The following is a 20,460-nucleotide window of genomic DNA, read 5'->3' on the forward strand; positions in this document are numbered from 1 at the left end:
CTCTCCCTCAGTAGCCGCACCTCCCAGTATCCCCTGTCCACCTGGAGTATCTCCTTCACTAATCTATCCCTCTCAGCCCATTCCACCTTTTCTCTGTGGGCCCGCATCGAGATTAATTCGCCTCTGACTACTGCCTTCAAAGCTTCCCAGACTGTCACTGCAGAGACCTCCCCCATATCACTTGGTTTACAAGTGCAACAGGTGATTAAGAAGGCAAATGGAATTTTGTCCTTCATTGCTAGAGGGATGGAGTTTAAGACTAGGGAGGTTATGTTGCAATTGTATAAGGTGTTAGTGCGGCCACACCTGGAGTAGTGTTCAGTTTTGGTCTCCTTACTTGAGAAAGGACGTACTGGCGCTGGAGGGTATGCAGAGGAGATTCACTAGGTTAATCCCAGAGCTGAAGGGGTTGGATTATGAGGAGAGGTGGAGTAGACTGGGACTGTACTCGTTGGAATTTAGAAGGATGAGGGGGGGATCTTATAGAAACATTTAAAATTATGAAGGGAATAGATAGGATAGATGCGGGCAGGTTGTTTCCACTGGCGGGTAAAAGCAGAACTAGGGGACATAGCCTCAAAATAAGGGGAAGTGGATTTAGGACTGAGTTTAGGAGGAACTTCTTCACCCAAAGGGTTGTGAATCTATGGAATTCCTTGCCCAGTGAAGCAGTTGAGGCTCCTTCATTACATGTTTTTAAGGTAAAGATAGATAGTTTTTTGAAGAATAAAGGGATTAAGGGTTATGGTGTTCGGGCCGGAAAGTGGAGCTGAGTCCACAAAAGATCAGCCATGATCTCATTGAATGGCGGAGCAGGCTCGAGGGGCCAGATGGCCTACTCCTGCTCCTAGTTCTTATGTTCTTATGTATCATTTGTTTCCAGGTACTTGTGGATGGACTTGTTAACCCGCCCACAGACCGCCTCGTCCGCTAGCAACCCCACATCCAGTCGCCACAGTGGGCACTGCCCTCTCTCCACACTAACCCGTCGATCCACGGGGCATGATCCGACACTGCAATTACCGAGTACTCAGTATCCACCACCTTCGGTATTAGCGCCTTGCTCAGAACAAAAAAGTTGCTGAGAGAGTATACCTTGTGGACATGTGAAAAAATGGAAAACTCCTTGGTCCTCGGCCGTGCAAGCCTCCATAGGTCTACTCCCCCCATCTGTTCCATAAAACCGTTCAATTCCTTTGCCGCAGCAGGCCTCCTCCCCGTCCTGGATTTTGACCGGTCCAATTCCGGATCAATGACTGTGTTGAAGTCCCGTCCCATGATCAAGTTATGTGACTCTAAGTCTGACCTAACACCCGCCTCAAATTCCACATCATCCCAATTCAGAGCATATATGTTCGCAAGTACCACTCGCACCCCTTCCAGCTTTCTACTCAGCATTATGTACCTACCTCCCTTGTTTGACACGATTCCCCCTGCCTCGAATGCCACTCGGTTGCTGATCAAGATCACTACCCCACTGGTCTTTGAGTCCAGTACCGAGTGGAACACTTGGCTAACCTAGCCCTTCCTCAATCTCGTCTGGTCTGTAATCTCTGGGTGTGTCTCTTGTAGTATTGCCATGACCACCTTCAGTTCCCTCAAATGCACCAACACGCGAGCCCTCTTGACCAGCCTATTCAGTCCTCTCACGTACCATGTGATCTGCCTGGATGAGGGGCTTCCAAACACCCCCCCCCCTCCCCCCTGCCGACTAGCCATCATCCTTTTTAGGCCAGTCTCATGCTCGCACCCACCGCCTCCTCAAGTCCCCACTTGGACTATCGCCATTCCTGATCTCCCATTTGTCCCCTAATAAGTGTTCCTCCCCTGTCAGCGAAGCTGATCCCCCCCCCTCCCCCAGCAACTCTGAAAATCCAATCCCCCAAGTCAAGCTCCAGCTTAACACCTGTCCACCCCCCACTGAGATTCCTAGAGTCAGCTGACCCATGATGACTCGATAGCTCCCGCCCCTTGCACCAAGCAGTCTACCTCCCTGTTTGTACTTTCCTCTCTGCCCCCCCATATGACTAAAACATTTTAAAAGCATCACATTCCCCAATAAACAAAACAGAAAAGTGAAGAAACAATCACTTTAGAAAAATAGTCACCCAAAAAGTATAACTAAATTCAAAGCCCATTCCCTCCCTCTAACAAAGGTCCCTACAAGACAGATCAACCTTTAACCATCCACACAGTCCATTATGTCACACACAGCTACTGAAATGTTTACAATCCAGCACCACAAATCGCTGCCACAGTACCTCTCCAAGGCTTCAGTGTCTTTTAATTCGCCTCCAGCTTCATTTCTTTAATTAAGGTCCATACCATACCTTTAATTAAGGTTTCAAGTAGAAGTCCCGTTCCTCATCTGTGACCCACAGGCAGGCTGGGTACAGCATCCCGAACTTCACCCCCTTCTTAAAGAGGATCGTTTTTGCCCGATTGAACCCAGCTCGCCTCATGGCCAAATTCGCTCCCAGGTCCTGATAAATTCGCAAGTTCTCGCACTTGCTACTCCTTTCTTTCTTGGCCCACCGCAAACCATGTTCCTTGTCCATGAAATGGTGAAAACGTACCTCGGTGGTTCATTTGCTCTGGGCTTCATCGCAAGGGCTCTGCGAGCTCTGTCCAATTCCAGAGGCCGAGGGAACGCCCCAGCCCCCATCAACTTCTCCAACATAGGCCCTTGCATCCGATCCCTCACTGCTTTCAGGGAGGCCAACAATTCTGAGATTCTGCCTCCTGGACCTATTCTCCAGGTCCTCCAGCTTCTCCTGCATTCTTTTCTGGCGGTCGTTCATTATCCCCCCCACCTTGCCTTCCAGCAGTTATACATTCCCCGTGCTCGGACAACTTTTGTTCGACCTCCTGGATCGCTCCCCATGAGTTTCCTGATTCTGAACCACTTGATCAATCAAAGCTTTAATCGGGTCCAGCGTGTCCTTCTTCAGCTGGCAAAGCAATCCTCAAAAAACTTCACCAGCTGCTCAGTCGATCACTGTGCCGTCTCCCCGCCGCCCTTGCCCTCCGCCATGCTGTCCCGTGTTACCAGCTCTGCTGGAGTCTCCCTTATAGGACTTTGTCGTCTCACACGGCCACTTCTGGTCCAATTCTCCATACACCGGAGTGGGGTTTCTCCTTACTGTCTCACTCTTCACTGCTTTATCCCATAAAATCAGAGAAGAAAAAAATCGGGGGGGGGGGGGGGGGGGGGGGGGGGTCCAAAAGTCTGTTACAGGTGGGAGCTATCAAATGTGCAACCCACCCCTCCATGGCCGCCACCGGGCTTCCCTTCATTTTATTTCTTCACATATCACAATAGATCCAATTCATCGCTTGCTTCATGCATACCCGAAACCAATACTCACTCCACTTGTATGTGTATTTAACAATTTAATGGATATAATTGACTTGAGAAACAATTTTCTGGAGGTCACCAACTGGCACCAAATGGAATTAGTTTTCAATGAACAAATATTAGGACCCTAGATGAGAACCCAATTATTTGCAATTTGTAAAATTGAGGGGAAATGTTACGCACCACAGGAATGATAACACCGACTAATAGGTATCTCTTGTGTTTAAAAAAAAACTTCACACAGAATTAACTGCATTGGCTACAAAGAGATAGCTTTACAGTTGACAGTTCTTAATAAAAAAAGTGAAAACCTTAACTTACTTCCCAAATCTGCCACTATATTCCAATTAAGCAAACCAATATATTCCAAATGCCATTCATGAAGAGTTAACATCAAGGTTTCTACTTGCTTTTCTCAATGCCGAATATTTGGAGAGAACACCTTTCAGGACCAAACTGAAACATCGTTCAGATGAGAGTTCTGGGACCAACTGCCTTGTCAGACAAACCTGGCTCCTCCTATTAACTACATAATCTATACCCAAAGCACAAGGCATTCCTTTGTTTCTTCTTACAAGATGTCCCTTGACTCGTTTTGCCAGGACCAAACACAATACCCCTCATGAATCATCTACACCCCCTCACTGTCTGTGTGGAGTTTGCACATTCTCCCCGTGTTGGTGTGGGTCTCACCCCCACAACCCAAAGATGTGCAGAGTAGGTGGATTGGCCACGCTAAATTGCCCCTCAATTGGAAAAGAATTAGTGGGTACTCCAAAACGATTTTTAAAAATGAATCGTCTACACCCCAGGGGTCCTTCAAACATAAACAATATTCTACCAGCTAGCTATCTTTGAACAAATAAATGGTTCTATTAGCAGGACACTTCATCTGCAAATCAATTATTACCTCACCTTCACGACACCTAATCACAGCTCTACCAGTCTTACTGTCTGTATCTTAACTCAGGTTTGAATAACATGACTGCTATAAAATATGGCCATTTCTTACATTCATCACATAGGTAACATGTGCTTCAGTTTTACAACTGCACGTAGTTATGCAGATAGGCTGGCTGCTTTTCTTTTATAAAGAATGGATTATTGAAAAATGCACCGTTGACAATCAAATACTTTTAGCTCATTTCAGAAATAATAAAATAATAAGACCGGCAACAGTTTTCGGGGAAATTAAAACCAGGCCAAAAATTGTAACTGATCAGCAGTGCAATAGTTTCTGAATTTACACACGCTACATCTGAAACAACATAATCAGTATTCAGCAATTTGGTTGTTGGAATGCTTCAACGGGATAAAGGAACTACATAAATGCAAGTTGTTAGCTCAAAGGTGTACCTATTCCATTCTGAATCAAAGCAATTAGTTAACTCCCTTTGGCTTTTCTCCGTAGTGTGACATTTTGTATCCACTCACACTGAACAATTTTGTGCCTCTTGACTTTTGTTTATGGGAAGCTTGTTAATGATTGTTACCACTTAAGAATGTGGCTAATGTCAGGATGTTTCCAAAACATAACCTATCATTTTAACATTTCCTGGGGCCACGCATCAACAAACTACTTTGTTAGCGATGTATGATTTGCAACATGTCGAAGCTGACTATAAGGACCGTCTTTAAACAAAAAGTTACTACTGGAAAGACATTATACATATAAAACACAAAAAACTCAATGTTTGGCAAAAATAAAAGACTAATTTTTGCCTCAAGAAGGTGGTAGAATAAAAATATTTGAAACAGCCAATTTAGTTGTAGAATGCTGTATGTTAGAACTTATATTCTTTATCTTCACATTTTTGCTTGTGTAAATTATCTATTTGTAAGTAGACACAATCAGCTGTTTTAGTCCATAGAAAATGCGAAGCTTGCATTTGGTATTTCTCATCTAGATTGACATGGGATGTGGAATTTTTATCAAGTTATGAGACAATTGTCCGAGCATGCACTAATTCAGTGCAGTAAATGTTTTAGAGCCATAACTGCATGAGTAAAGTGTCGAAAACCCATACTCATAACAGACAGTTTTATATAATCACAAATGACCAGTAAAAGCAGCCAACCAGTGACATCCCTCATTATTTACTTCACAGACAGAAATGCAACATTGATGCAAATGGGTTAGCCCACTGCATTGGCTTGACCGATGGAAGCCTAAATTAAATGGCAATTTCCCCAGTTCTGCACAATTAGCGAGGGTTCAAAGGATCAAGGCTATGGTGTTTTGCTTTATCTCTAAAACTTGCTCACTTTGAGCAGAGCTCCTCATCATATCACAGGACAATAGAATTTTATTTTACATGTGGAGTTAATATTTTGTGAAAACATATTCCTTACATCTTCTCTTCCATGGTTTTGATTATTTATCCCAGTTAATTGCTTAGTTACTTAAGTTTTAGTCAAAGCTTTTCTCCATGAATTTATGTGGAAATCTATTTCAATAAACTCCCTTTAAATGCATACACATTATCACAATTGTAAACATTAACCAGTTACCCATCTACTTACTATAATTATTAATTTTAATCTCACCACAAATATCAAAACCATCCCATCTGACTAAATAGGTTCTAGCCAGATGAAGCACAAAGGCACAAATCTTTTCCTTGCTAGTTGGTTTATTCACAGGATGCAGCATTGCTGATCTCTGCCTCTCAACTACTAACACCGTATTCAAGGTGTTCTTAGTCCTTAACAAACAAACAATGTCCATCACCTGTGTACCTTTAACAACATAAATCAACCAACCATTAACATTATAAACTTCAGTGTCATATTACAATTTAAAAGCAGCAACCTCATAACTAACCACAACCGTTCAGTTTTCTTTCAGCGCCACTTGACCTCCGAACCTTTCAGTTCGTGGGTCAATATAGTTATGGCCAATTTACAGGGCAATTATCATGCAGAGGTTGCCACAGTGGTTGGTGCAGACTTGAGGGCAGAATGGCCTCCTTCCGCAATGTCGGAATTCTATGATGCATGAAACAGTTGCTACCTCCACTGTCAGGTGATCATATCACCTGATTATTACTGAATCAGATACCTTGCCACTGTAAATCATTGTATTTTTATATAATATAATCAAGCCTAAATGAAAGTGCATCTGAATATGTTGGATGATGTAATGTGTATAAATGCATATATCAATCATAAAAATTAGGGTCTTTTGAAGCCAATCGTGTTTGTTAGATTCCTAGCAATGTCATTTTGTTAAATATAGCCACATTTCAAAATGAAATCTTACTTATACAATATATACTCTGGCAAATGTAAAATAGATAAAATAACTTCAGAAAATTATTGATTTAATTGATAGTATTTTGTAACATAGTAACCGATTATGCTTCTCCTAAATTTTCAGCTGGCAAATTAGAATTGTCTGATTGTTAAATTGTACCTTTCCTACCTCCAGCAGCTCGAAGTAGACCATTACTAAAGAAGCCATCTGAAGAGTTGTGCCTTCTACGATTTACGCCAAATCGACCATCACCCCGAGCAAAATGATCAGTGTGTTTCTCACTGGTAGAAGATGACTGCATGAAAATGTTTACAAAAAAGGTAGTAAAATTAATTGTACCTTCCACAATAGCATGAAGTCCACCAATAGCTATCAACTTAAGTAATAAATACAAATTTGACGTAGATTATTCTGCTGTTATGCAGAAGTGCTGTCCTTTTAAAGCCACTGCTGCAGTAAATTATGGGTGAAGTAACCAAATTAAATTACTTCAGACTTTGTGTCTCGTTTCTGTACAATCAAACATCAATAACGTGGCTGCAGCATTATCTCCGATCGATAACTGACAGTGACATAAAGATTTGAGTGACACCAAGTGTCGTCAATAGCAAAGCAAAGATGTAACAAATAGAACATGCATGGTCATTCCCCCCCTGTGTCACCCCCACAAACCCAAAGATGTGCAGGATAGGTAGATTTGCCACGCCAAATTACCCTTTAATTGGGGGGGGGAATGATTATTAAAATCAAAAATGCGACATCTTAAAGGCACAACCATTACAGCACATATGGAGCATGTAAAGCTGGACTTTGTGAAGCTGATGATCCAACTGAGATAGAATGTATTAATCGCAAATAATTTAATTCTACATTAATTGAGCAGCAGCAAACTATCAGTAGGTGCAGAGACACTCAATTCTGACAGTCAATGGCAAGCAGTAAAGTGTGTACTTACTTGTGTTACCTACTGAATAAAGTATTTTGCTCTTGAACATGTCGGGGCTGGTTTAGCACAGGGCTAAATCGTTGGCTTTGAAAGCAGACCAAGGCAGGCCAGCAGCACGGTTCAATTCCCATACCAGCCTCCCCAAACAGGTGCCGGAATGTGGCGACTAGGGGCTTTTCACAGTAACTGCATTTGAAGCCCACTTGTGACAATAAGCGATTTTCATTTCATTTCTAAAATTTCTGGTATTTTTGAGGTTGCTTGGGAGGACAAAGTTTAACTTTTCTTCTTCTTACATGGCCCATGTATAACATCACCGAGTAATATCAAATAATGTTTTCCCTTCTAGAATTTTGCAGCTAAATCAGTTTGTGATATGCACACACAACATACTTGAGATGTCAAAGTGCATGTGTCTTCTACATCAAAACGCAAAATAGATAGTTTCACTAGCACCTCAGGATCTGCTGGGAACGGTGGAACTTATTTTAAAATAGAAACGAGCACGAGTTGCTTTCATTGATCCACATCAGAAAAATCTGAGAATCTCCCAGTTAAAATTGGTTTCAACAAAAGTGTATTTTGAGAATTATACATGCAGGAAAAATAAATAATGAATTTAAAAATCAAGAAAAGCTGAACATTTTGACTCAAAACAAAATCAGATAAGGCTCAGTCATGTGTAATCAATCCAAATTTAATTGTTTGGAAAAGAGGCAATTAAACACAGCACACTAACTCAGGGTTTTGACCCGCAGGTGGGTCGCGGGCAAGTGTCAGGAAGGTTGACGAACAATCAGTGACGGCATTCCCACGGTGGTCCCGATCACGGCAGAAGGACCCAATGGCCGCTACCTGCATTTTAATTGAAATGAGAAGGAAAGGAGGCTGTGTGCAGTCTTCTGGTCAGAAGCTGCAGCAGTGAGTAGGTCACATGCCTTGCACGTACACTTGACGTCAAACGCACTGTACGTATGTGTTTTTGGCACCAAATCACAAAGGAGAGCTTCTTCCATTTTCTAGCTGCTGGCAAGCAAGGCAACAGGACTGTGAAGATGAATCATTCTCCTACTAGAAAGATATGGCCAGAGACACGAATAGGCAGTGTACCTACTGGACAGGATCTCACAACTGAATTTGCTGGAGTGCTGCACAGGAGAGTCCAGGGCAGGTCAGTTCAGAGCTCCAGGACTGGTTAACAGTCTACAAAGAGGAAACTTAACATGGGAACAAAGCCATATAAAGAAGAGGTCTGTTTTTGTCAACTGTGTCAATGAAAATAAGGATACAAAGCAATGTACATTACATGCAGGGAAGTAGTGACTTGAGACCCCAGAATCAATTATTAACTTCCAGCTGACTCAAACTGAAAAGACGATGCTGCTGTACCTTGCCTGTGACTGGACATTGAAAACATGCCAAAATCCCATGAGGCTGTCAGCATTCTGGAGTAGCACCTGCCAGTAGCATCCAGTGCTGAGAATTTTATTGCTATTGACCTTCATGACGTCCTGTATGTGCATGGTTGGTGTTTCCATTCTCAAAGGTGTAGATGGCAGAAAGGAACTAGTTGAAGATTGCATCAGATATGCGCAGTGCCCTTTCCTCCTGTGAACGTGATTGGAGACCAAGCAGACTTTCGCATTAAAGATAGGTGAATGTGGCATGTGTTGCAAAGGTCGGCTTGTTGGCAAAAGTGGGTCCCGGAAAAAAAAAGTTTGAAAAACACCGCACTGACTAAAGATCAAGGAAACACTCTGCGCAAAAAATAGTCTCATGCATTTCACAAGATCTCTAGCAGTCAGATGAAATAAAACATGTAATCCATCATTCAGGTAGCTTCTTGCCCAAATCATAAAATTGAGTGTTCCAGCCCCATTCAAAAAGACCTTGAGCGTAAAATCTAAACAGCCGCTTCATTACAATACTGAAGGACTGCTGCACCGTCAGATGTGCTGCTTTTCGGATGAGATGATAAACCTTCAGGTAGTTGTACAAGAGTGAATCGGGCTATTTTAAAGAAAGCAAGGAGTTCTCACAGTGCCTAGTGCCTTGGCCATGTTTTATTCCTCAATCAACATCATTTAAACAGATTACCTGTTCTCTCATTGAAGTTGGCGACACCGTACAATGCTCATGTATGATGGTTCATTTCCTATATTACAACAGCGAGTGCACTTCAAATGAGTTCTTAATTGCCTACACAACATTTTTGGGATGTCCTGAATTTGTGAAAACCACGTCTCGTCTTTATTTCATTCAAAGTCAAAAGGTCCAATTTAAGTACTATGATAAAAGGCATTACACAGCAAGTACATTTATTCTGGTTCCCAAATAAAATAGCAAATCTTTTAGTTGAAAAGCATAATTATATTGCTGCTTCCTTCCAGCCAGTTATTAGTCATTCACAGGTTCAAATTAATTCACCTGCTCCCATTGATCAAAACTACTGCTCAGAGTGTATTCATGGCCTCTGCTTTCTAAATATTTAGGCTGAATTAGATAGATTTTTGATTGACAGGCGAGTCAGAGGTTGTGAATGATCTTCAGACAGCTCCCAAGGCTAGAAAAAGTGGTCACGGAATGAAGGTAATGTCTTTCCAAAACCATATCAATTTGCCTGGACTTCAAAAGAAACCATGCCAAGGTTTGCTCACGATAATTAAACTATTTATTAAGCAAAAGATGCATTTAAAATCAACTTGTATTTTATTTAGTCCTTTACCATCGTACCATTTCCCAAGGTGTTTCAGAATTTGACATCAAGCCATAAAAACAATGTCAGGGCAAACTTGGTCAAAGAGCTAAGTTTCAATAAAGTTAAGAAGAGGAAAGTTGTCGAGAGGCACAGAAGAGAGGGAATTACTGAGCTTAGAGCCAAGGTAGCTGAAGGCACAGATTAAAAATCAAGCATGTTCAAGCGATTCAAATTACATGAGCACAGATATATCGAGGGGTGTTGGGCGAGCGGTGATTACAAAAATAGGAAGCAAACTGAAATAAGGTTGAAAAATTTTACACGAGTTCTTGCTTGACGACTTAAAACAATAAGATCGAGACGGCCAAATTTTGTATATACCTTGGTTGATGACTGAGATGATGGAAAATTAAGCCAAGCAGGAACAAAGTCATGTTGCGCCATTTAGGTCCAGTGTCTTCTGTCAGCGGAGTGAGGTATCAAACCTCATGGCCAGGATCCTGCAAAAAAGGGGTAAAAAAAAAAAAGTGGTGAAATACCCAGATATCCTGACAAAATACACTAATAAATGTAAATGTCGCCAGTCCCAGGGAACCATAGGCTGCTCACCCTTTGAGTTAACCCAAGGGTGATTTAACCCGAGGGTCACCTCACCTCAGGCGAGAGATAACCTTCATGAATAACCTCAGCTGGTACAGGAATTAAACCCACACCATTGGCGTCGCTCCTCAGCACAACCAGATATCCAGCTAACTAACCCCAGTACAGAGTGGGATTATTCCTTTCTCGAAAGGAATGATATTTTTCATATCAGTCACTTACAGTCTGTTCTCCATCTGTAATTCACCACCGTAATTTTTTGTTTTTTATTCCTTCACGGGACATGGGCATCGCAGGCTGTGCCAGCGTTTATTGCTCATTCCTAATTGCCCTCGAGGGGGCAATTGAGTCAACCACATTGCGGTGGGTCTGGAGTCACATGCAGGCCAGACCAGGCAAGGACAGCAGATTTCCTTCCCGAAAAGGACATTAATGAACCAGATGCGTTTTTATGACAATCAACAATGGATTCATGGTCACTTGAATTCCAGATTTCTATTGAATTCAAATTTAACTATCTGCAGTGGTGGGATTGGAATCTGGGATCCCAGAGCATTACTCTGGGTCTCTGGTTAAGTAGTCCAGTGATAATACCACTATGCCACCCAAAATCATGTAGTAAAAGTGCATTATTTAGGCAAAATAAATATTGGGGCAATGAGTACTCATCCCAATAAAGTAAACGTAATGATATTTTGTTAATAATAAAAATTATTATTATTGTCACAAGTAACAATAACACTGTAACCTTGCTGATGTATACAGTGGATTCTATGGTGACCATGGGCGGTGCCGGACTCCTTTCTCTTTTTCTCCTTTGTTTTTTGTTTCCACCGTGGGAGGGTTTGTTTTATTGGATGCATATATTGGCAGGTGGGCCGTTGTTTGGGGTGGTGGGATCGTTGTTATTGTTAAGGGGATTGACATTTTGTATTTGTTACCGTTTACTGTTTGGGGGTAGGGTGTGAATTTGAGGAAAATGTGAAAATGGAGAATAAAAACATTTTTAAAAAAAGAATAATCTTTATTGTCACAAGTAGGCTTACACTGTAATGAAGTTACTGTGAAAAGCCGCTAGTCGCCACATTCCGGCGCCTGTTGGGGTACATTGAGGGAGAATTCAGAATGTGCAAATTACCTAACAGCATACCTTTCGGGACTTGTGGGAGGAAACTGGAGCACCCGGAGGAAACCGTGCAGACTCTACACAGGCAGTGACCTAAGCTGGGCATCGATCAAATATCAAACTTATATAGTCATGTGCTAAACTTGATGATTGGTTCGTTTTTTTTGAGCAAGAATAAAGTTTTTTTTAAAGCTTAAAAATCTGATGGCTTTTTACTTAGCTCCAACAATTGCAATACAAACAACTTCCCCTGTACGGTATCAGAGGGCTGTTATGAAAAGAATATTCAGGTCATTGTAGTCATTTCTGAAAGCAATAAAGGTGCCAATGAACTGATCTCAGTGAACCGATCTAAAGTCAAGTCAGTCCCACAACCCACCAAGATATCTCAGTTTCTCGAATCTGGCCTCTTAATCCTACTGCTGCCAAATGTGGTTAAACTGTTCAACATTAATGGCTGTGCCATCAGTTATCAAAGCCCTGAACTTCGTCACTCTATCCTTTTTAAGATGCACCTTAAAAATACACCTCCTTTAGGTCTTCAAGCTTCTGGTCATCTGTTGTAATATCTGATGTGGCGTGGTGCCACATTTTGCCTTATAATCATCCTGTGATTCACTTTGGGATTGTTTTATTGCATTAAAGGAGCTTTATTGTTGTTGATAAAACACATAGTAGGTTTTCATGCAAAGGCAAATTACCACTGGTGCTCTTCATCCTGTTAAACATTTTGTGCTTTACAATAACTGATCACACCAATAAGCAGCATTTTACAACCAAACTCACATTTAGTTATTTTAATTTACAATCCAAGAACAAATAAAAATCAAATTTGGTACAGCAATGTGCTTGACAGATAATTCTTATGATGCAAGGATTTTGCTATTTCTGCGATATGCTACTATGAATTCGAGATTTACAGACAATTATGTAATAAAAAACAAATGCACCATTTGAAAATGGCAGAGTAAATTCAATTTTCAGAAGTTCAAACCTCTAAAGTACTACATAGTCACAAAAAAACCCAACTTACCTTCAAGCGGAGCTCTGTGGGCCCTCAGCTTTGATGTTTCCAGCACTGAAGCTTCTTATTCTTCCCAAGGCAGGTTTGCAAACTGTAGGAAGAGCTTGCAGGGCAATCTGGCCGCTAAAGCACCAGAAGCAGCACTCCTGTGCCCACCTACACCTCAAATCCCCCTCAGCTGCTCATTTTATTATCACCCTTCCCCCAAGTGTACAAAAGTCATAAAGCTTACTGCAGCTAAATTTTTTAACTGAGAAAAGGAAGAACTACGCTCACCTCATTAATATTCTCAGTGAAATACCCAGGATGGAAAAAAAATTACACAAAACAACAAATTAGCTACTCTTTTGTCAACAATGATTTGATTACAACATTTCCAAAAATAGAGGTGTACCCAGATTTAATGAATTACGAGATTCTCACATCTACAAATTTAGCTTCATCATTCTTCCATTTCTCCCCACATCCATCATTTTTATAGCTGTCTCTAGGATACACAATGTGCACTTTTGAGAGTCCTTACAGTGATTTTAAACCCAGAGTAGTTGTCTTCCAGCATAAGTGTACCTAACATTTACTTTAACATCTCCAAATATTCTGTCAACCAAAACAATAAAAAAAATTAAAATGCCTCCTGCCTTCTTGCAAGAAATTTTTAAAACGTCAATTTGTCTCCTACTTTTTCATTAACTTTAGCTTTATTTTTTATATTTCAGAGCTGACCATACTAAAATTGACAAGCTAAGTAAATAGTCCTATTTCTTTTCATCTTCTGCCGCAAAAGAAAAATGCTTTTTTCTGGTTTCCTCTCGTTTCCAGGAATACCTGCAATAAAGCAAAACAATGAAATAGTTCAGGTGTAGAATTCTTCTGAAACTGCAGTAATAATCAAAGATATTTCTGTCAACACAGTACCTGAAAGGCACACCTGAAAAAAGACTCATCTGGAAGATCCAAGTCAACTCATAACCAAGATGCATGTAGATTTTCCTGCCCAAAATTAATTTCACTTATACTTAAATAAACAGGAGCATTCTGCAACTAAGAATTATTGCCGAAAGCAATAATTGCAACACTGCAAAACAGGCAAATTTCACTTGCATTTAAGCCCCTTTTTATTCTTTCATGAATTGTGGGTATCGCTGGAAAGTTAACTTTCATGAGAACTGACAAAAACTCTTGTTTCTCTTCACAGGTGCTTCCTAAACTTGAGTATCTCCAGCATTTTTGGTTTTTATTTCAGATTCCCAACACCTGTGGAATATGGCTTTTAATAAAAAGCTGTAGTTGTCTTTCAATACAAAGAAACATGGATGAATTTGTTTTCAGAAATCAATCTTTATTCTGAAAAAGTTGTTTAATCTTTCAGTTATCATAAAATCCCTACAGTGCAGAAAGAGGTCACTTGGTCCATCGAGTCTTCACCACATGTACGAAGAAGCACCCTAACCCAGGCCCCACTCTCCCGCCCACTATCCCGGTAACCCCACCTAATTTTTGGATATCAGGGGGCAATTTAAACTGGACAATCCACTTAACCCGCACACAGTGGCTGTTTCACCTTGGCATTAAATTTATGCAAGTAATTTCAAGCTCACTTATTTCACTTTGTACCCTTACTTCTCACAAGATGATTTGTCTGCCACATTTGCTGCAGAGGAAGACGGTGGGTCAAGGTCCAGCAGAGGGCAGCAGAGCAGAGCTACTGATCAGCTGTTCTGGGGGAATTTGCATACGTGCAGTGCGGTCAGCCTAAGTTGAAGGGGAACCGGCAAAGGAGACCCAAGGAGTTTGAGTGAAGACAAGCATCCAGCAGAGGGCAGCAGAGCAGAGCTACTGATCAGCTGTTCTGGGGGAATTTGCATACGTGCAGTGCGGTCAGCCTAAGTTGAAGGGGAACCGGCGAAGGAGACCCAAGGAGTTTGAGTGAAGACAAGCATCCAGCAGAGGGCAGCAGAGCAGAGCTACTGATCAGCTGTTCTGGGGAAATTTGCATACGTGCAGTGCGGTCAGCCTAAGTTGAAGGAGAACCGGCGAAGGAGACCCAAGGAGTTTGAGTGAAGACAAGCATCCAGCAGAGGGCAGCAGAGCAGAGCTACTGATCAGCTGTTCTGGGGGAATTTGCATACGTGCAGTGCGGTCAGCCTAAGTTGAAGGGGAACCGGCGAAGGAGACCCAAGGAGTTTGAGTGAAGACAAGCATCCAGCAGAGGGCAGCAGAGCAGAGCTACTGATCAGCTGTTCTGGGGGAATTTGCATACGTGCAGTGCGGTCAGCCTAAGTTGAAGGTGGTTTGTGGAGGGGCTGTTGGCAAGTGACAGTTAAACCCGAAACACTTCATCAGTGTTTCCCACCCTACCTCCTCCTCTAACCAACCCCCCCACCCCACGGTGGTTGGGAAGCGGGAGCAGGGGCCTGTCGTGAAGGTGAGTGCCTGCCTTTAAATTTGCTTAACTTTAGCGGGAGCAGGGTTTGAGGTAATATCAGGTAAGCTCTTCCTTTCTTTTTCTTTTTCTTGTTTTTTTTAAATCTAGAGGTGATGTCAGGGAAGGCAGTACAATGCTCCTCCTGCAGAATGTTTGAGGTGAGGGACGCCGTCAGTGTCCCTGCTGATTTCATCTGTGGGAAGTGCACCCAACTCCAGCTCCTCAAAAACCGTGTTAGGGACCTGGAGCTTGAGCTGGATGAACTTCGGATCATTCGGGAGGCAGAGGGGGTCATAGCTAGGAGCTTCAGGGAAGTAGTTACACCAAAGACTGGAGATAGATGGGTAACTGTAAGAGGGACTGGGAAGAAGCAGTCAGTGCAGGGACCCCCTGCGGTCGTTCCCCTGAGTAACAAGTATACCGTTTTGGATACTTGTGGGGGGGACGACTTACCAGGGGTAAGCCATGGGGTACGTGCCTCTGGCACGGAGTCTGTCCCTGTTGCTCAGAAGGGAAGGGTGGAAAGGAGTAGAACATTAGTAATTGGGGACTCAATAGTCAGGGGCACAGATAGGAGATTTTGTGGGAGCAAGAGAGACTCACGTTTGGTATGTTGCCTCCCAGGTGCAAGGGTAAGTGATGTCTCGGATAGTGTTTTCCGGGTCCTTAAGGGGGAGGGGGAGCAGCCCCAAGTCGTAGTCCACATTGGCACTAACGACATAGGTAGGAAAGGGGACAAGGATGTCAGGCAGGCCTTTAGGGAGCTAGGATGGAAGCTCAGAGCGAGAACAAACAGAGTTGTTATCTCTGGGTTGTTGCCCGTGCCACGTGATAGTGAGATGAGGAATAGGGAGAGAGAGCAATTAAACACGTGGCTACAGGGATGGTGCAGGCGGGAGGGATTCAGATTTCTGGATAACTGGGGCTCTTTCTGGGGAAGGTGGGACCTCTATTGACAGGATGGTCTACATCTGAACCCGAGGGGCACCAATATCCTGGGGGGGGGGGGGGGGGGGGGGGGGGGAGAGATTTGTTAGTGCTCTTTGGGGGGGGTTTAAACTAATTCAGCAGGGGCATGGGAACCTGGATTGTAGTTTTGGGGTACGGGAGATTGAGAGTAGAGAGGTCAGGAGCACAGATTTGACTTCGCAGGAGGGTGCCAGTGTTCAGGTAGGTGGTTTGAAGTGTGTCTACTTCAATGCCAGGAGTATACGAAATAAGGTAGGGGAACTGGCAGCATGGGTTGGTACCTGGGACTTCGACGTTGTGGCCATTTCAGAGACATGGATAGAGCAGGGACAGGAATGGTTGTTGCAGGTTCCTGGGTTTAGGTGTTTTAGTAAGCTCAGAGAAGGGGGCAAAAGAGGGGGAGGTGTGGCGCTGCTAGTCAAGGACAGTATTACGGTGGCGGAAAGGATGCTAGATGGGGACTCTTCTTCTGAGGTAGTATGGGCTGAGGTTAGAAACAGGAAAGGAGAGGTCACCCTGTTGGGAGTTTTCTATAGGCCACCTAACAGTTCGAGGGATGTAGAGGAAAGGATGGCGAAGATGATTCTGGAAAAGAGCGAAAGTAACAGGGTAGTTGTTATGGGAGACTTTAACTTTCCAAATATTGACTGGAAAAGATATAGTTCGAGTACATTAGATGGGTCGTTCTTTGTACAATGTGTGCAGGAGGGTTTCCTGACACAATATGTTGACAGGCCAACAAGAGGCGAGGCCACATTGGATTTGATTTTGGGTAATGAGCCAGGCCAGGTGTTAGATCTGGAGGTAGGTGAGCACTTTGGAAACAGTGACCACAATTCGGTGACCTTTACGTTAGTGATGGAAAGGGATAAGTTTACCCCGCAGGGCAAGAGTTATAGCTGGGGGAAGGGCAATTATGATGCCATTAGACATGACTTAGGATGTGTTGGTTGGAGAAGTAGGCTGCAAGGGTTGGGCACACTGGATATGTGGAGCTTGTTCAAGGAACAGCTATTGCATGTTCTTGATAAGTACGTACCAGTCAGGCAGGGAGGAAGGGGTCGAGCGAGGGAACCGTGGTTTACCAAAGAAGTGGAATCTCTTGTTAAGAGGAAGAAGGAGGCCTATGTGAAGCTGAGGCACGAAGTTTCAGTTGGGGCGCTTGATAGTTACAAGGAAGCGAGGAAGGATCTAAAGAGAGAGCTGAGACGAGCAAGGAGGGGACATGAGAAGTCTTTGGCAGGTAGGATCAAGGAAAACCCAAAAGCTTTCTATAGGTATGTCAGGAATAAAAGAATGACTAGGGTAAGAGTAGGGCCAGTCAAGGACAGTGGTGGGAAGTTGTGTGTGGAGGCTGAGGAGATAAGCGAGATACTAAATGAATACTTTTCGTCAGTATTCACTCAAGAAAAAGATAATATTGTGGGGGAGAATGCTGAGACCCAGGCTATTAGAATAGATGGCATTGAGGTGCGTAGGGAAGAAGTGTTGGCAATTCTGGACAAGGTGAAAATAAATAAGTCCCCAGGGCCTGATGGGATTTATCCTAGGATTCTGTGGGAAGCCAGGGAAGAGATTGCGGAGCCTTTGGCTTTGATTTTTAGGTCATCATTGGCTACAGGAATAGTGCCAGAGGACTGGAGGATAGCAAATGTGGTCCCTTTGTTCAAGAAGGGGAGTAGAGATAACCCCGGTAACTATAAGCCGGTGAGCCTAACGTCTGTGGTGGGTAAGGTCTTGGAGAGGATTATAAAAGATACGATTTATAATCATCTAGATAGGAATAATATGATTAGGAATAGTCAGCATGGTTTTGTGAAGGGTCGGTCATGCCTCACAAACCTTATCGAGTTCTTTGAGAAGGTGACTGAACAGGTAGACGAGGGTAGAGCAGTTGATGTGGTGTATATGGATTTCAGTAAAGCGTTTGATAAGGTTCCCCACGGTCGTTTGCAGAAAATACGGAGGCTGGGGATTGAGGGTGATTTAGAGACGTGGATCAGAAATTGGCTAGTTGAAAGAAGACAGAGAGTGGTAGTTGATGGGAAATGTTCAGAATGGAGTTCAGTTACGAGTGGCGTACCACAAGGATCTGTTCTGGGGCCGTTGCTGTTTGTCATTTTTATAAATGACCTAGAGGAGGGCACAGAAGGATGGGTGAGTAAATTTGCAGACGACACTAAAGTCGGTGGAGTTGTAGACAGTGCGGAAGGATGTTGCAGGTTACAGAGGGACATAGATAAGCTGCAGACCTGGGCTGAGAGGTGGCAAATGGAGTTTAATGTGGAGAAGTGTGAGGTGATTCACTTTGGAAAGAATAACAGGAATGCGGAATATTTGGCTAATGGTAAAATTCTTGGTAGTGTGGATGAGCAGAGGGATCTCGGTGTCCATGTACATAGATCCCTGAAAGTTGCCACCCAGGTTGATAGGGTTGTGAAGAAGGCCTATGGTGTGTTGGCCTTTATTGGTAGAGGGATTGAGTTCCGGAGCCATGAGGTCATGTTGCAGTTGTACAAAACTCTAGTACGGCCGCATTTGGAGTATTGCGTACAGTTCTGGTCGCCTCATTATAGGAAGGACGTGGAAGCTTTGGAACGGGTGCAGAGGAGATTTACCAGGATGTTGCCTGGTATGGAGGGAAAATCTTATGAGGAAAGGCTGATGGACTTGAGGTTGTTTTCGTTAGAGAGAAGAAGGTTAAGAGGTGACTTAATAGAGGCATACAAAATGATCAGAGGGTTAGATAGGGTGGACAGCGAGAGCCTTCTCCCGCGGATGGAGGTGGCTAGCACGAGGGGACATAGCCTTAAATTGAGGGGTAATAGATATAGGACAGAGGTCAGAGGTGGGTTTTTTACGCAAAGAGTGGTGAGGCCGTGGAATGCCCTACCTGCAACAGTAGTGAACTCGCCAACATGAGGGCATTAAAAAATTTATTGGATAAACATATGGATGATAAGGGCATAGTGTAGGTTAGATGGCCTTTAGTTTTTTTTTCCATGTCGGTGCAACATCGAGGGCCGAAGGGCCTGTACTGCGCTGTATCGTTCTATGTTCTAAGGTGCACATTTCCCCGAGCCTCAGTTCTCACTGGTCCCTTTTCTCGGCCAGCTGAGCTTTTTGTTTCTGATTGCCACTTCCTTGCCCTTCCAAACAGAAATTCAGGGCCTTCAGCAATGGTCTCCTATTTTCCAGTGTCAATATCCTTCATATCAAACTTGCAAGTGTCCTTGCAATAGAGGTATAGATGCCTAAGAGAGAGTGTGACCCAGTGGCCAGATCACAAAACAAAAGATCTGAGTATATGGCTGTCATCCATCTGATGAACGTGGCCAAATCAGCGCAGGCATTCCTTTTAAAAAATAAATTTAGTGTTCCCAATTAATTTTTTCCAATTAAGGGGCAATTTAGCGTGGCCAATCCACTTACACTGCGCATCTTTGGGTTGTGGGGGCGAAAGCCGCGCAAACACAGGGAGAATGTGTAAACTTCACACGGACAGTGACCCAGAGCCGGGATTGAACCTAGGACTTTGGCGGCATGAGGCAGCAATGCTAACTACTGCGCCACTGTGCTACCCAGTGCAGACATCCTTGGGCTTAGCAATGAGTGCATGCTGATGGAATTAGATCGTTCCAGGGCCTTGGGAGTTGGTGACCTTGTTCTGCTAAGAGATGCTGAGGATATGTTTGAGACAGTGAGGGTGGAAATTGTTCAACTTTTGATTCGCATGGTCTTCAAGGTCTCACCACTGTAAAATTGTACACTGAGGGCACAGGCTTGGTAGACTAACAATTTGGCGTTCTCAATGGACTACTGTTATTTTACACGGACTTGCTCAGCTTGGACAGAGGAGCTGCAGCTTTTGCAACGTGTGAATTGATTTCAGCGCCAAGTGAGAGATGGTTAGCGGCAAGGTGCGCAGTGGTTAGCATTGCTGCCTTACGGCACAGAGGACTTGGATTCGATCGCGGTCCATTGTCCTAGTGGAAATTGCACATTCGCCCTGTGTCTGTGTGGGTCTCACCCCACAACCCAAACATATGTAGGGTAGG

At 43.3% G+C, this 20,460-nt stretch overlaps 1 protein-coding gene across 2 annotated transcripts in view; it reads right to left on the bottom strand.

Annotated features, from left to right (window-relative positions):
- gpbp1l1 (GC-rich promoter binding protein 1-like 1) overlaps nt 1–20,460 on the bottom strand; it is a 110,283-nt gene that overhangs the window by 52,785 nt on the left and 37,038 nt on the right. The window contains exons 2-4 of one of the 2 annotated variants that reach the window (XM_038794176.1): nt 13,018–13,833; nt 10,640–10,758; nt 6,774–6,909 (exon numbers count right to left, since the gene is read on the bottom strand). In XM_038794176.1, coding sequence (XP_038650104.1) covers nt 6,774–6,909; nt 10,640–10,702 — 199 coding nt within the window. In that variant the 5' untranslated portion in view covers nt 10,703–10,758; nt 13,018–13,833. The remainder of the gene's footprint in view (nt 1–6,773; nt 6,910–10,639; nt 10,759–13,017; nt 13,834–20,460) is intronic. The other variant, XM_038794177.1, reaches the window with a different exon arrangement.

This window comes from Scyliorhinus canicula, chromosome 4, assembly GCF_902713615.1.
Source record: "Scyliorhinus canicula chromosome 4, sScyCan1.1, whole genome shotgun sequence".
NCBI classification, from domain to species: Eukaryota; Metazoa; Chordata; class Chondrichthyes; order Carcharhiniformes; family Scyliorhinidae; genus Scyliorhinus; species Scyliorhinus canicula.